The 16,958-nt window shown below is 38.0% G+C and overlaps 1 protein-coding gene across 2 annotated transcripts; it reads left to right on the forward strand.

Annotated features, from left to right (window-relative positions):
• Positions 1 to 754: 754 nt before the first annotated feature.
• FKBP14 (FKBP prolyl isomerase 14) lies at positions 755 to 12,105 on the forward strand. Of its 2 annotated transcripts, none has more exons than XM_060156044.1 (4): positions 755 to 1,106; positions 3,886 to 4,037; positions 6,855 to 6,982; positions 9,811 to 12,105. In XM_060156044.1, the coding sequence occupies exons 1-4, from the start codon at positions 910 to 912 to the stop codon at positions 9,967 to 9,969; spliced, it is 636 nt and encodes a 211-aa protein (XP_060012027.1). In that variant the 5' UTR covers positions 755 to 909; the 3' UTR covers positions 9,970 to 12,105. The 2 variants fall into 2 exon arrangements, with proteins under 2 accessions (XP_060012027.1, XP_060012028.1); XM_060156045.1 differs by lacking the exon at positions 9,811 to 12,105 and adding an exon at positions 7,276 to 7,780.
• The last annotated feature ends 4,853 nt before the right edge of the window (positions 12,106 to 16,958 follow it).

The raw sequence follows: 16,958 nt of genomic DNA on the forward strand, positions 1-16,958 counted from the left end.
CGTAACTGTGATTACTACTTCTTGAAAGCGGAGGTCTGCACGTCCTTATCCTTGATAGAGGCTATTATTGACCCTCTACACTAAGGTCCTCTAAAATTATTAGCAGCCATAATGTTGTGCGGCGTTGTAGAATGAATCAGAAGATGGTTTGATGGCGGAGCTCAGTTGCTTTTGGGGCTGAACAACCTTAAGCAGGACGCTTAACCTCTCCTAGCCAAAATATACTTATCTTTTAATGGGATATAAGAATCTGCCTTACCGGCAGTGTAGAGAGGCTCACGAAGAACGGGAAAGCACTTTGTGAAACCTAAACCACTGTTAAAGTCTTTATCGTTCATATCCTAAGTTAAATAATAAGCAATTACTATTGGGGGGCCTCTCACCAACTGTGAGGGTAAACGAGTCTTTCCTGAGACCTTGGACTTCACACCCTGGCCGGGTTCTTTACAGCTGTGAATCTGTCGAAGTTTCCGGTTAGCTCCGCGTTCCACCCCTCTCTCAAAGTCCGAGGTTGTGGAATTCTGTAATCCTCCGGGTTCCAGGACCTCACCGGGTGGTTCGCCTCTGCGCTACCGCCCTGCTCGGCCGGGTGGTAAATTACATTGTTGTAGAGTCATTGGCTTGAGAGGCTCCTGAGGGACAGCACCGCAAGCCAACGGGAGCTCGCGCTTTCCAGGGGGCAGTGTTGTAAGAGCCAGTCAAGGGCCGGGTTTGGGTTTAACTCTTTAGCGGTGAGTTCGCAGTGCGTGGGAAAGTTGTCGGTGGTGAATGTGCCACGTCCGCTAGGAAGGGGGAGTCATGAACTTGCCAGAGGCTGTTGTCTTTAAGTCTTCAACTACATCCTTAACTCTATGAGGTCGGGGGGCCCTTTTTGTGTTTTTGTAGCAACTTGTTTCCCGCCCTGGTAACATGAGGCTTTTCTTGTGGAACGCGGTCCTGACGCTTTTAGTCACTTCTTTGAGTGGGGCTCTGATCCCTGAACCAGAAGTGAAGATTGAAGTGCTCCAGAAGCCGTTTATCTGCCATCGCAAGACCAAAGGAGGGGATTTGATGTTGGTCCACTATGAAGGCTACTTAGAAAAGGACGGCTCCTTATTTCACTCCACGTGAGTAATTATATCCTGCAGGTAAAATAGTAAAGAACCCACCCACATATGCCAGCTCTTGGGCAGGAACAGTGCCGTGTACCAGCTTTATCCCTCTTGAAAAAAACTGAAATATCTAATTTCTTAGTTTGGGGAAATGAAATTGTTTAAAGCCTATCTTATATAACAAGGACTTTGAAGGTCTTATCAGAAACATGTGGTCAGGATAAAGCAGTAATTTTTTTAATTATAAAAATTAGAACTAGAATTTCTGAAATGCTGTAGAAATATCTAGGTGTATAATTAGGTAATAAGTAGAAAAGCCTTAAAGGAATTCTCATTTCTCAAACTTTGTTCCTGAGGGAAACTAACTCAATTCCATTTTTATTTTGGTGTAGGTGAAATTTACTTAAACTTTTCATAGCAACTTCATGAGCAGAATATACAATCATTTATTTGCTTGTTGTAGGTTATGTTAATGCTAGTCCATTGACCTAACTTTCTGATAGATGCCACTTTGGTCAAGGCACAGGACCACGATTTGTTTCATTATTTGTTTCTTTCTAGAAATTCAAAGACTTCATTGATGGGTGTGGGTGTGGTTATGGAAGATTAATTCAATACCTACAGTGAAGGATTTTCAGATGGTTACACTATCACTATTTCTGTTTTATAAAGAAAGAAATTGCAACATGGAAAACTTTTACAAGTGTAATGATTTCCAATTAGGCATTGATTCTCCAATTCCATTCCAAAAGTATTTACTGAACATTTCTTTATGTTAGGCCCTTTGTTTGTCACTAGGGAGATTTTAAAATCTGGCTTCTCTCCATCCTCATCCATTCATTCATCTATTCATCAATCAAATCCTTAATGAGTCAGGCCCTGGGGATGCAAAGATGACTAAGAGTGGGTTCTTCTCCTCTAGAAGAACACTGTCTACAGCAGGGAGGAAGACAACTCATGATGTAAAGTACAGAATGTTCAAAGTGCTCACAAAGCATAATGGACTCTGGACATAATCATGCTCTGAGAGATGGGGAAAGAGAACGACTTCCCAGAGATCATAATTGAGATGGGCCTTGAAAGATGGGTGGAGGTTTCTTGGTGGAGAATGAGGACGGGAGGACATCCCAGGTAGGGGGAATGTCGTGAACTAAAGCAGTGAAACTTCGTGGCCCTTCCTAGACCTCGTTTTCTGATAAACTACCTTTACTGGGCATTCCGATCTGGTCTGTTATGAGGTTTTGAAGTCAGTGGCACTCTTCTCTGAACTCCGTTAGCCTTTGCAAAAAGTTCCAAGATGAGGGCATGCCATAGAATTCTCAACAGCCCAATCTTTTTTTATCAACAAGGCCGGTGCCACAGTGGACAGTAAACAATATTATGATTTGCATTTGAAACTTCCAATTACATTTTTTATTTTTAGTCTGATCTTTTTTAGACCCAGCCTGCTTTCTTTCAGGTCTCAGAACCAAAAGCCTGTGTGGACCCTGGTGGTAACCGCTTGACATTATTTAGCACTTTGCTACTAAAGTTCTAGTACCTGAAGAGGGGAATATTGTCATGCAGCCTCCATGTAAATGGCCCAGACCTGCTAACTCTCAGTATTATAAAGAAGTACCATCAAATGATCAGTTTATAAAGCATGTTCATTACTTCGAGACCCGTAGCCTATGTGGTAAATACCCTAAGTCCTTTACCATGACAAGAAACGTGCCAAAACTGTAGGCAGTGCTGGGTGGTAGATTCTTCTTTCTTTATTCTTTTCTAGCCTTCCCCTATTTTCTATGGTTGCCATTTTGCTACTTTGATCTTGGGGGAAATTAAGGAAAAGAAGTGATGGCCTTTACCTAGATTTAGTAACCATGGTACCTGTGAAGCCTAGTAGAGTGACTTCCGTTTCTCAACTACAAGATATCCTTGAATGGGACACTTTCCTTATTGCACTAAGAGGGAGCTAACTGGGGCTCAGACACTACTCAGCCCACAAGCCCCTCCAGTAGCTCAGCAGGTTGGTTTTCTTAGGCTGGCCTCTCTCTAACTCATAAGCCAGGATATCTTGACCATTTCCTTCTTCCCCAGTCCTTGAGGGGCCACTTCTCCAGACTTCCTTGCATAGCCCCACAATAAACGCCTGGGGAGAGAACTAGGCCAGGGTCTGAGTGGGAATTCAGGGTTGAAGAGCAGCCTCTTGCACCTATCAGAGCCATCAGCAGGCTATACATCAGGAAAGGTTATAGGCAGGATATAAGACACTGCGCTCCTGACTCCACTGTGCATGTGGGCATGGACCCGTGAGCATTGGCAGTAAATTCTTAGCTTCTCATTCTCCTTCCCAAACTCATCCATTTTCCATTATTTTATCCCTTTTCTGCATCCTAGTGGTCTTCCTGGGACAGCATCATTTTGTGATTAAGACTTTGAACTTTGGAGTTGGGTCAGATACTGTCACACTCCTCTGTACAATGGGGTAATAATGGTACTTATCTCATATTATCATTGTTAGACTTAAAAGAAGCAAAGCATTTAGGATAATACCTGTATACAGTAAACGCTGAGAGTTTTTATTATTATTCCCTCTGCCAGCTCTAGCAACTTCAGCTATGTGAAATTTGCATCAAGAAAGGTGGGAAGTGAAGTGAATTACTATAGAGTTTGACATGTGCATGTGTGCTATTTTCATTAATTTCCAAACTAATAAAATTAATCAGTCATGGGTGGCAATGTTACACCACAGCAATAAAAAAGTAATGATAAAGTTACTAAGGAGTTCTAATGTGTTTTCTTTCTACTGTAGTCACAAACATAACAATGGTCAGCCTATTTGGTTTACCCTGGGCATCCTGGAGGCTCTCAAAGGTTGGGACCAGGGCTTGAAGGGAATGTGTGTAGGAGAGAAGAGAAAGCTCATCATTCCTCCTGCCTTGGGCTATGGAAAAGAAGGAAAAGGTAATAACAAGTCTACATTTTTACTACAGCATTAGAATTCTTCTCTGGATTAGGGATAGAAGTTACTAACTACTATGTATTTTTTTCTAGAAGTAAATAGAGGACTTGTATATCTTAGGAAAATATAATTGTCTTGATTAGCATTTGAGTTGGCCAATTAAGGCCATAATAGGTAAATGGTCAACTGAGCTAATAAGGAAAATCGTTCTGTCATCTCAACTCTATTATTAATATTGCTCACCAATATGGCGGGTTTTGTTTGTTTGTTTGGGGCCACACCACCTGACATGTGGGATCTTAGTTCCCCAACCAGGGATCGAACCCATGCCCTCTGCAGGGGAAGCACAGAGTCTTAACTACTAGACCGCCAGGGAAGCCCCTGGTGGTTTTTTTTTTCATGGTGGTATTATTTCCATAACATGATGTTTACCATTTTAACCATTTTTAAGTGTACAGTTCAGTGGCATTAAGTACATTCACATTGTTGTGCCACCGTCACCACTATCCATCTCTAAGACTTTTTTATCCTCCCCAGTTGAAACTTACCAATTTGTTTTCACAATGCACAAAGAAAGACTACTCAACGTAATTGTTTTGATGAGTCAAACATTTGAAATACAGATTATTAAGGCATTAAATGCAGTTTTAGATGTGGGCTGTGTGTGACTCACAAATGAAGTCTCCCACGACAGAGCTCTTATGGGAGTTAATTTTCATCTTTGTTTTAAAGTTGTTTTATAAAGTTTTTGATAATTTATTTAAATGAATAATGGAGTGACATGAAATGAGTTTAATAAAGCAGAAGCAAGTGGACTAGTTTAATAAAGCAGAAGCAAGTGGACCTTTGTGCTAGCTGTTCTAGGGCAGCCAATAACACCTGTTGTTTAGGTGGGAACCCATGCAGTTTTCCAAAGCGCTATCTACAAGAAGCCTGAAGATGTTTACATGCATGTATCCTGTAATTCCTTTATTAGAATCTTACCTAAGGGAATAGTCTGGTATTGGGAGAAAGGTTCATAAACAGGGATGTCCATCACTTGTTATTTCTAATAGCAAAAAGAATGGAACCATCTTAAGTGTATAATGAAAAGGGTGTATCTAGATAAAATATGGCCCAGTTATTTTTAAATGGCATTTTAAAGATTTAAAAAATTACATCTAAAATATGTGTGATATAATGTTATATTTATAAAGGTAGAAAATGAAGATATATATATTATGATACTAAGTATTAGGAAAAAATATATACACATACAAAGTGAATCACAAGGAAATAAATAAGAATGTTAATAACGGACAGTGGTTCTGGGAGTTATTTTTATTTCTGGTTCTGTCTCTTCCACATTCCCTACAATGGGCACATATTATATAATGAGAAAGAAAAAATTTTTAAAAAGTTATCAGAACTAGACAGAAAACCACTCTGACGTAGTAGAAACACAGACTTCACAGCATCCTGAAGTCCAAGCTTAACCATTTACAAGGTGGGGATTATGATTTCCTAGCCCCGTGTACTGCGAAGAAAATAGGTGTCATATGTGAAGTATTACATATTCTAAATGGATCTTGCTATGTAAATCTTATGCATAGAATAGGATTTACTAACAAAATTCAATTCTTATTTTAATAATGATCCTTTTAGAGAAGTCAAGTATCTAGAAAATGTTTCTCTGATGTTTAAACATTTCTTTCACTTTCCTGTATCTTTGTCTCACCTTTAATATTTATGTATATAGTATGAGTCCACTTCTCTTTCTCCATACTCTATTTGACTTGATTTTATTTTATAACAAGTAGAGATCTGAATCTGAGTCATTTCCTTCAAACAGAATACCATGAAACTAATTCTAATACGTATTTAAACACTAATTTTGTAGTTTTTTAGTACCATGTTTGCATGCCTCCTTTTGGAAAGATACCAGTTTTATCGATGACCTCTAGTGCATGCCCTTCTCTGTCTAGATCTGGAATGGTAAGCTTCGGCACACAGTGTAAGTTTTGTTCTTTTGGTGCTTACAGATGCTCTTTAATGGGAGGAGGGGGTGGGGCACTGAGAAATATTTGTAATGTTTACCCGGACCTGTATGTTAAATATAGTTATAAAGAAACACATTGAACAAAAATTGTCCATGTTTCCCAGAAGTTTTTTGTTTGTTTTGGTTTGGCTTTTTTTAAGGTCCCTGGGGCTTTAACAAAGCTCTTTTCACTTTAAAAAATTTTTATCTCCCTTCTCAGAAATTTGCTTTAATGTCTCCCCTCCCATGGAACTTCCTTAACATGTGTTAAATTTGCTTCCAGATGAGAAAACTGAGGCTTAAAGAGGGGCAGATGTGAGCCTCAATCCCAGTGTGAAACCAGAGCTCATTCAGTTATATACTGCCTCCCAGTGGTGGAAATGGCAGTACTATATGTATTTCTAGGCCAGGACTTTTTGGCCCAAAAGTTAGTAAATCATTTGTACTATAATTAACTCTGAATTATCTAAAGCCCATTAAGTCATTCTTGACATATAATATGTAACCTCTTAATTATATTTGAAATTTAATACTCAGACCATGAGGCATATCTGTGTGTGTGTGCAAAACAATTTTTAATTGCAAAGCCAAAAACACATTGTTTTTGATCTAATAGTTTGGATTGTTCCTTACTTATTTTGTTTGAATAAACTATAAGTAATTTCTATATATGGGACAATCTTAGAAACGCTCTTTATTTAATTCAGTTAAAACAGTATTTTGTTCAGTACCACAAGTTTTCTATCATCAAAACTTTGGAATCTATTTAATAAAACTTAACCCCTCTCTCTCTTTATGTCAGGTAAAATTCCCCCAGAGAGTACACTGATATTCAACATCGATCTCCTAGAGATTCGAAATGGACCAAGGTCCCATGAATCATTCCAAGAAATGGATCTTAATGATGACTGGAAACTCTCTAAAGATGAGGTGATCTTTCCTTTTTCTTTCTTCCTTTCTTCCTTTCTCTCTTTCCTTCTCTCTCTCCCCCCTCTTCCTTTTTTCCTCCCTTCCTCCCTCCCTCCCTTCCTTTCTTTTAGCTCGCTTTTTAAGAAATATATTTTAAAATAAAATTTATTTTTATTTGTGTAAAGTGTTATTTATAAGTTTTCTTAAACACTGATGCTTTGAAAATTGACTTTTTTTTCATAGGAAATCATTGTTTTGGAGAGAAATATATTGAGACTTTTCATTCTTTTGCTTTTTTTCTCCTTAATGCTTAGGGTTCAGTGTATGTTGCTCTCGCCCTGAGTTTTTGAAGATCTATTTTGCCAAGAAAATTCCCGTTTTGGAGCTACGATATAAGGAATATAGATGTCCTGCAAAATATCTCACGTGGACAGTTTCTGTTTAAAACTTTAGACTGGCTGTTAAATGAGTTGCATAGTGATTTTCTAGCAGTTAGCATCAGCAAGCCGATCACATGATCAGTTTTGCTCAGGTTAGGAGACCCCAGTCTGGATTTTCCACAGTAGGAGACCTTTCCTAGCCCGCACAGGATCCTGGTGTTGAGTAAGGAGAAAGGAAGAAGACTTCTCTCCATAATTTATTTAGGTGTTTGCAGCCGTTGCTACACATACCTGTCTTAGTCTGGCTTCTGTGGGGAAAGAAGTGGAGGTAGATATCTAGCCCTATGTTTTTTGTCTACCCGTATTCTCCATTCTGGCTTGGCTGATGAGAAATCAAGTCCCTTTTTATGCTTTCATCAATTTCATTCTAATGGCTAGGAAATGATTGTCTTTTTTAAAAAATATAAATTTATTTATTTATTTATTTTTGGCTGTGTTGGGTCTTTGTTGCTGCGCGCGGGCTTTCTCTAGTTGCAGCAAGGGGGGCGGGCTACTCTTCGTTGCAGTGCATGGGCTTCTCATTGCAGTGGCTTCTCTTGTTGTGGAGCACGGGCTCTAGGCATGTGGGCTTCCGTAGTTGTGGCTCGTGAGCTCTAGAGCGCAGGCTCAGTAGTTGTGGTGCACGAGCTTAGTTGCTCTGCAGCATGTGGGATCTTGCCAGACTGGGGATCAAACCCGTGTCCCCTGCACTGGCAGGCGAATTCTTATCCAGTGCGCCACCAGGGAAGTCCCAATGATTAAGTGTTAAGACATGTTGTTATACACCGCAGGGTCATGATCCACAGCTACTAAATTCATAACACCTCAGAGTGTTATCAGTCATGGACTTTTTTCTATCCAAGATAAATTTGAATTCCCTTTCATTAAAAAAATCTTGAATAAAAAACATTCACATGGTTCAAAAAAATCAATTCAGGGCTTCCCTGGTGGCGCAGTGGTTGAGAGTCCGCCTGCCGATGCAGGGGACACAGGTTCGTGCCCCAGTCCGGGAAGATCCCACATGCCGAACAGCGGTTGGGCCCGTGAGCCATGGCCGCTGAGTCTGCGCGTCCGGAGCCTGTGCTCCGCAACGGGAGAGGCCACAACAGTGAGAGCCCGCGTACCCAAAAAAAAAAAAAAAAAAATCAATTCAATATAAAAAGATTTATTAAGAAGTCATTCTCCCACCCACATCCTCTTCTACCATGTGACCTCCCCCTTCATATCCAGTTTTACTAGTTTCTAACAAACTCTTCCAGTGTTTCTTTATGCAAATACTAGCAAGCATGAATATATATTCTTATTTCCCCCTTGCTTACACAAGAAGTAGCATACTATACATACTATTTGACATCTCACTTTATTCACACAATATACCCTGGAGACATGCTCTACATTAGTCCATAGAGTTTCATTATTACTGCCCCCCCCGTTTTTTGTGTTTTTTTTTTTTTGCGGTATGTGGGCCTCTCACTATTGTGGCCTCTCCCGCTGCAGAGCACAGGCTCCGGACGCACAGGCTCAGTGGCCATGGCTCACGGGCCCAGCCGCTCTGCAGCATGTGGGATCTTCCCAGACCGGGGCACGAACCCGTGTCCCCTGCATCGGCAGCCGGACTCTCAACCACTGCGCCACCAGGGAAGCGCCCCCCGCCCCCGCTTTTTAACAACGGCATTAAATCCCCTTAATCTTAAAAATAAATATACACTATATGTTTGCATGTTGGTGGTAGGGGGAGGAGAGAAGATTTGAAAGTGCTGATCTAACAGAGGAATAATAGGGATATGATTCAAAATGAAAATATAGGTTGAATTGCATTATGGTGAATCTAGTAGGTAACTGAGGGCAATATTTTGTTTATATATTTAAATATCTGTATAAAAATGGAAACTTTTAGTCTTAAATACTCATCAGTCTGGATTTTGCTTTAATTTCTGAGATCGGAAGGTCATGTGGCGTGATTACAGCCAGTCCACAGCAGGTACTATTCCCAGACGCCTACTTAAAATTTAAAAAGGCCATCATTTAATCTGATTTTAAGAGAAATATCTGGAATTCTGACCCTTCTTAGAAAACAAGATCTGGATAATTTGGTGAATTGAAAGATGGCAGTCTTTCAAATGCTTGGCTTTATTTAGACTTGGATTAAGAACACGTAATATGCTTTCACTGTGTGTTTTTCCCATGATATAAGCCATATCGTTGCCTCTGAGCAATATTTTGTGTCTCTACTGTAGCACTATAGCAACAGCTTTTAAGGGGAAAAATTCCTTTTAATTCTTTTACTATCATTAGAAATATATCATAAGGTAGTTGTTTAGTAGTTGTTATATATAACTAAATGCACTACCCGTCCAGTCTATGATACTGATTGGCTCGATGTGGGTGTCCTATGAATTAGAATTATTAATGTGACCCATTATTTTGTAGGTTAAAGTGTATTTAAAGAAGGAGTTTGAAAAGCATGGTGCAGTGGTGAATGAAAGTCATCATGATGTTTTGGTGGAGGATATTTTTGATAAAGAAGATGAAGACAAAGATGGATTTATATCTGCCAGAGAATTTACATATAAACATGATGAATTATAGACACACGTCTGCCCATTTTATATAGCATCCATCCTTAAAAGAGAGGGTAACCATCTTGAAAGAAAGTCTTATTTGTTAACTATGTTCTGTTCATGCTTTGGTTTTTATTTTTATATATTTTTCTGAATATTATTAGAAGAACCCCTTAGGGCTTCTAAGTACCCATTTCTTTCTGGTAGGTTATTAGGAAGAAAAAATTGATTTGTCTTTGAATAGAAGACTTCTGGACCATTTTCCACTTTTACATATGAAGCCTTATGTTTTACCTGCTTACTTGTAATTTTAAAATATTGCTACTGGGTGCACGCCCAACATAAGATCAGGTTATAGCACAAATCAGCACCCTCTGTTTCTTCTTCCCTCTGTTTTCTCCAAGTTAGATGCTGATATTTGAAAAGCCTTTTGCAATAGCCCAAGGCTTATTATTTTCATGTTGTAATGAAACAAGTGTGTCTGTAAGTGCCTTTGAGTCTCTGCTTGAGGAAAAGGGGAAAATGGTTGTTGAGCTCTACGTTTAAGAGTTACTGCTTTACTGAGGAGATGTGCAAAGCTGAAATGAGTAAAGTTCATAATTTATAAATATGTTTACATTGAAATATTCTGCCTGGGATTTAAGCTACATAAGGTTAAGTTCCTAGTGATGAATGACCTATTGTGATTAATAGAACAAATTATTTATGTGTTTATTTCTTCATAATAAAATGTGTCAAAGTATTGTAGAGGAGGTAAAGAGTTGTGTTGAGTCAGTGTTTAATTTTTAAGGCTGGAAGATCACCCTTCCTCGTTCTTTAATTAACAAAGTCTATAACTAATGTATTATACTATAGTAACATTGTCTTATAAGAGAGATGAGTAATACAATAAAAATTTTCCTATTTCTGACTCATCAAAAAAATGAGGCAGACCCACAGCAGCTACTACTGAATACAGGTCTATCCTGGATCAAAAAGTTGATGATTTTATAATTTTATCTTAAATTGAAATTTTTCCTTAATACTTTAAAAAAGTGCCCAAATCTCCATCTGCTAAGTAGAATCCTTTATAAGTTTACAAAGTGATCTCAAGTGCATCATTGTCTGATTCTCATTAGTCTGAAGCCTATGGAAAAAAGAGGATAGATCTTAATGTACCTATTTTATAGATGAGGGAATTGTCATTAAGAGAGACTGACTGTTGTGCCCAAGGTCAACAACTAACTTATAGAACCAGATTTCTGTCCCCAAGTTAAGTATGTTTCTACTGCCCTCTACTTTTGAAAAAGTAAAAATTTTCTTTGAATTCATTGGGCCTAATTCCCTCTTCAGTTTGCTCTCCTAGCAGTCAACTCTGTTTTTTGTCTCTGGGTCCTTATCCTTTGAAGATAGTTAACTGGCTGTTTATGGTGCTTTTGAATTCCCATGATCCAGAAATGGCTCTGGTTTCATTGAATAATCTTGGGGTGAACACTGAATTGCCTCAAAAAACCTAGGGGTGAGAGGGTCCAGGTGTGTGTCTTAGTCCTTTCATTCCTGTTTACCTGTAGGTTTTTTTTTTTTTTAATACTTATGAACAATTACTACATCATATATAGACTACTTTCACCAATTATATATTGACATTTTCGTCACTAAAACATAAAGTTCTTGAGAAGAACATAAATAACACCTTTGTCTGATGAAATCACCTATATTTAGAAAAGTCTCAAGTTGTCACTGCTGTTTTCCTCAACCTGAAGGTGTTATAAGCCACAATACAGAAAGCTTTGGTCTGTATTATTGGGAGAAAGAAAGTAGCTTGTCCTGGGGTGCTATTTTGTATAAACATTACTGATGATGCTATCTGTGGTAGAGCAAGTAAAGTAAAAAGAATTTTGGTTATTCAGGTAGCATGTTTCTTTATCTTGTGTGAATTTGGATCAATTCCCCCCTAAATAGTTAGACACAAGTATGAAATGACAATATATAAATAGGTTATGGTTGTTTTTATATTACCTGCCTTTTTAGTTTAGCTGCATCTCTGCACCTTTTCATTCGTAAGAATAATCAGACATGAACTGTGACTTCACTTGTATATAATTTGACTCAGTAATACTGCTAAGATGTGTCATATTTAAATTTACACAACTCTGTTGTGGTATTCTTTTCAAAATAAAGTTTATTTGGGAAATAATTGGTTTTGTGAAAAATTCTTCAAGCCTCAATTTCCTCAGCAGCTTTATTGATTTTCTTAACTGTTACTCTAGGTTTTATGTTGAAATTAAGTGAGGAAAATGGACAGGTAATGAGAGGACAGGGGTATGGTGACATTTTGAATGTGTCTCTGGTTATTCACTCTGTTTAGATATATGTGTAAGGAAAGCTGTGGTGTGGTTTAAATTGTTTTGAAATAAGCATCAAACCTTGAACATTGAGGGCAATAGTTAATGGTGAATTTTTTGGTAATGGAGAGGTGTATGTGGTGTTTTGCTTTGTTTGGGTGGTAATTATTATTGTTTTGGTTTAGGAGTTTATTGTGTGTCACAGGTGGACATTATGACGATTAATGCCTACTGAGTAAATTAGTGCTATAAAATACCTTATGTAATTAAGTGAACTTCTGGGTTGCCATAAAAATAACAGGAAACAATGATTTCTGATTCAGATGGGTGACTAGCCATTTGAATCTTTCCTTGTGGAAATGAATTTGTACCTCTTATCTTATTTGATATACGACATTGCTTACACTTGTAATGCTATTTAGATATCAGTATGCTGTCTCTCCACTGAATTGAGGATATGGGTGATTTCCCAGTGTTGTTTGGAAACTACAAGAGAAGAAGGAACTTGGTGAAATATTATGGGAAAAAATAACACGTTCTCACCTCTTGTTAAAAAAGCAAATTGTCTGAATGAACCTAGAGATTATCATACTGAGACAGAGAAAGACAAATATTATATGATATCATTTATATGTGGAATCTAAAAATAATAAGAATGAATCTACATACAAAACAGAAACAGCCTCACAGACATAGAAAACAAACTTGTGGTTACCAAAGGGGAAGGCAGGGAGGGATAAATTAGGAGTATGGGATTAACAGATACACACCACTACATACAAAACAGATAAACAAGGATTTACTATATAGCACAGGGAACTATATTCACTATCTTGTAATAACCCTATAATGAAAAATAAAGAATCAGAAAATATATATATGTATAACTAAATCACTTAGCTGTACACCTGAAACTAACACAATATTCTAAATCTATACTTCAATTAAAAAACAAAAGCAAATTGTCATTATAATAATAACTCTGGGAAAAAATAACAAGGGACTTATTTTCCAGAGATGCAAAACACTTGGCCGTAAGAGTTTTGTTTTGTTTTGGTTTTGTTTCTTACCCACTTTAGTTTGAATTGAAATCTAAAATGTCCATCATGAATATAAATTAATATGCCCATTTGAAAACATTAAAATTATAGTACTTCTATTTCTTAATATCTATAGCATTCTTTTTAGTAGGATTTGCATATTCCCTTTTAGTACAATGAAACCCATACATTCTTTCATATGGGTTTGGAGTCTTTATGTGAAGGTAAATTCTTTTCTCTCTTTAAAATATTATTTTGCCTCTGCTTTCAGCTTTGCCTCTGCAACCTCCCTCTCCTTGCTCCAGACTAATAGGAGAAAGAGACCTTAACAAACATTGGATTCATAGCTCAGTCTTCTTCAAATACAGTGAGAGGCATGCTTTGGTTCCTAAAGGCTACAGAAATGTAGTAGTGATTCAAATTTTGTGTACACTACAATCATGTGGGATATGTGTTAAAACTGCAGATTCCTAACCCTTTCCCCAGAAATTCTGATTAATTTGTGGATTGGGCTCATGAATCTGCATTTTAACCCACTTGATAGATGATACCGATGCAGGTGGTCTAAAAACCTTAATTTGAGAGACAATTAACTTCACTAATTCTCTGCCCTTGAATATACAGTCTCCTATGTTTTTCTCTTCTACGAATATTCTTTTCTGCATTCTGGAAAACATTGGGCATTGGGACAACTAATTGTGCCTAAAAATGAATATACAGTTAAAGGATAAGTTGTGTGTAGAAACCATTTTCCCCAGGGTTAGAAATTTTTTATGACTATGAATTCTTACAGCAGAAATTTAGATGGTCAGTAAATCTATTTTGTGAACATCTTCTCTATGAGAAACGAGAAAAGAGCTCCAGACTTTCCCCCAATTATTCTTCTATATTATTTTTTCAGAATTATCTACAACCCACCCCTTTAGAAGAATATACAGTTGAGATTTAGAAAAAATGAAACTATTCTCTTAAAAATATAGAGATGTATATATGTGTATATATATATATATATATAGGGCAAACTATATACTGTATATAAACTATAAACTGTATGTATAAAGTATGTGTATGTATATAGTGTGTGTGTGTGTGTGTGTGTGTGTGTGTGTGTGTGTGTGTATATAGTTTTGTACCAAACATAGCCATTGAAATGCTCTCTCTAGTACATGATTTCCTCTCTCTGGAAACTTCTTTACTGTGGAAGAAGTCAAACTTCCTTTTTGTCAATTTGGGGTCTGTCATCCTCTACTTTGCTCAATTTTCTGTGTTTCACTTATAATTTAGGTAAAATTTCCTAGTAGTTCTCCACATAAAACCAACAATAATCTTTTTTTTTTTACCCCTTTAGCTTGAGGGTTGCCAAGGGGTTAAGTGGCTCCTTTTGATATGCACAGATTATTTTTAGGGAAAGGATAAAAACTGTTGGAAGATTCCCAGAGATCTGCAACACGCAGCATGGTGTCTGTGGATTCCTTTGTTTACCAGTTCTTTGTGTCCCTGGACTGCTAATAAAGCCTCTGGCATAAAATGGATGCCTTTAGTGAGTATGAGTCAGCCAATAATTTACAAAGCCAATCTAAGTGCCTGTGAGCTAGACTACCGTCCATTTTATTTTATGATCTAAAAGCAAATGACATGAGATGTTAGCTGAGGTCTTATTTTAAAAATCCAGAGTAAAGTGAATGCTGTTCCCTTGGTCCCTAATAACAGGTAAATTATATTCCACTTGGGGATTTCTGGGAATTTACAAGTCCTTTTATTAATTTAGAATTCCAGGCAGCAGTAGGATAAAGATAATTTCCTCTTCGGTAAACAGTTACAGTAAAAACAATTCCATGCACAATGTAAATTGAGGTATTGAGGGATAGTTTTCATTATTATAAAGAATGAAGGAAGGGTAGGGAGATCCTTTGGGGCTTAGTTCCAATTTCTTATAGCATTTTCTCATTCATTTGTTGGACTTACTCTGTCGGAGTGCATTTTGTGTTAATATAACTCTGAGTTTAATTTTTACCTCTGGGTAGGAGAGTAGGACATTATAACATTCAACCATGTATTGTTGGTTCTTTGCCCTTGTGATCACGTCTCCTGGAATTGTTGTGCAGCTGTTTCGTGCAGTATATGTTCTCTTTGAGACATCCTAGATTTTTAAAAGTTGGTTCTTAAGTTAATAGCTAAATTTAATAAAATGGGTAATTATAATTGTGTAGAATAACCAAGAAGAGGAGTAGTACAAGTACGGGAGATTTGCCCTAAAATAAGGGACAGCATTTTACTTGTGGGAAAATAGGGAAGAACTTAAAGAGGATCTTGCAATGAAATTCTCATTTGAATGGCCAGATTTCCTCCCAGCAGAATTGTTCTCTCCAAGTTTTTCCTTGCACTATTTTGGCTACATTTTATAATATATAATCTTTTACAAAATGTCATGCCACGTACAGTAGTATTCCAGGTTTTCTGTTTTTGTTTTTGTTTTTTTTTTTTGCGGTACGCGGGCCTCTCACTGTTGTGGTCTCTCCCGCTGTGGAGCGCAGGCTCCGGATGTGCAGGCTCAGTGGCCCTGGCTCACGGGCCCAGCCGCTCTGGGGCATGTGGGATCTTCCCAGACCGGGGCACGAACCCGTGTCCCCTGCATCGGCAGGCGGACCCTCAACCACTGCGCCACCAGGGAAGCCCAGGTTTTCTGTTTCGAATCATAGTCTTTAAAGAAAATTAAAAACAGCCTACTAAAGTTAATTGATTCTCACATTAAGACTGAACAGTAAATCAACTCTACGCCCTGGAATTTTTTTCAAACATTTTACTACTATGGCAATAATTCTTTAAAACTATTAACTCTTTATCATTCACCTATCTCCCCTGAACTGGGCAATGTTGTTTGGTTTTCAAAAAAATTTTTTTTGACGTGGGGTATTTTATTTCATTTTTTATAAGAATTAATTTGTAGTACACTGATTTTTTTTTACAGTTCAATAAATCTTAGGACATTCACAGAGTTATGCATACATTACCACAATTTTAGAACATTTTCATCATCCCCAAAAGAAACCCCCATACCCATTGGCAGTTACTGCCCACTTTCCCTGCATCCCCTAAGCTACCAGTCTACATTCTCTATGTATTTGGCTATTCTGGAAATGTTCTAATAATTTTTAAAGCTCAATCATTTCTTTATATTCAGGGTAGAGAAAAATCAATGATCTGATAAATTCATATCATGGTAAAATAATCTCTGCTTTTAATTTTTGTTTCAAAAAATATGAAAAGTGTGGGACTTCCCTGGTGGCGCAGTGGTTAAGAATCCGCCTGCTAATGCAGGGGACATGGTTTCAATCCCTGGTCCAGGAGGATCCCACATGCCGCGGAACAACTAGGCCCTTGTGCCACAACTACTGAGCCTGCGCTCTAGAGCTCGAGAGCCACAACTACTGAAGCCCACGACCCCTAGGGCCTGTGTGCCGCAACTACTGAGTCCAGGCGCTGCAACTACTGAAGCCCACGCGCCTAGAGCCTGTGCTCCGCAACAAGGGAAGCCACCGCAATGAGAAGCCCGCGCACCACATTGAGGAGTAGCCCCCGCTCGCCACAACTAGAGAAAGCCTGCGTGCAGCAACGAAGACCCAGTGCAGCCAAAAATAAATTAAAAATATATA

The sequence above is a fragment of the Lagenorhynchus albirostris genome, chromosome 8 (genome assembly GCF_949774975.1).
Source record: "Lagenorhynchus albirostris chromosome 8, mLagAlb1.1, whole genome shotgun sequence".
NCBI lineage: Eukaryota > Metazoa > Chordata > Mammalia > Artiodactyla > Delphinidae > Lagenorhynchus > Lagenorhynchus albirostris.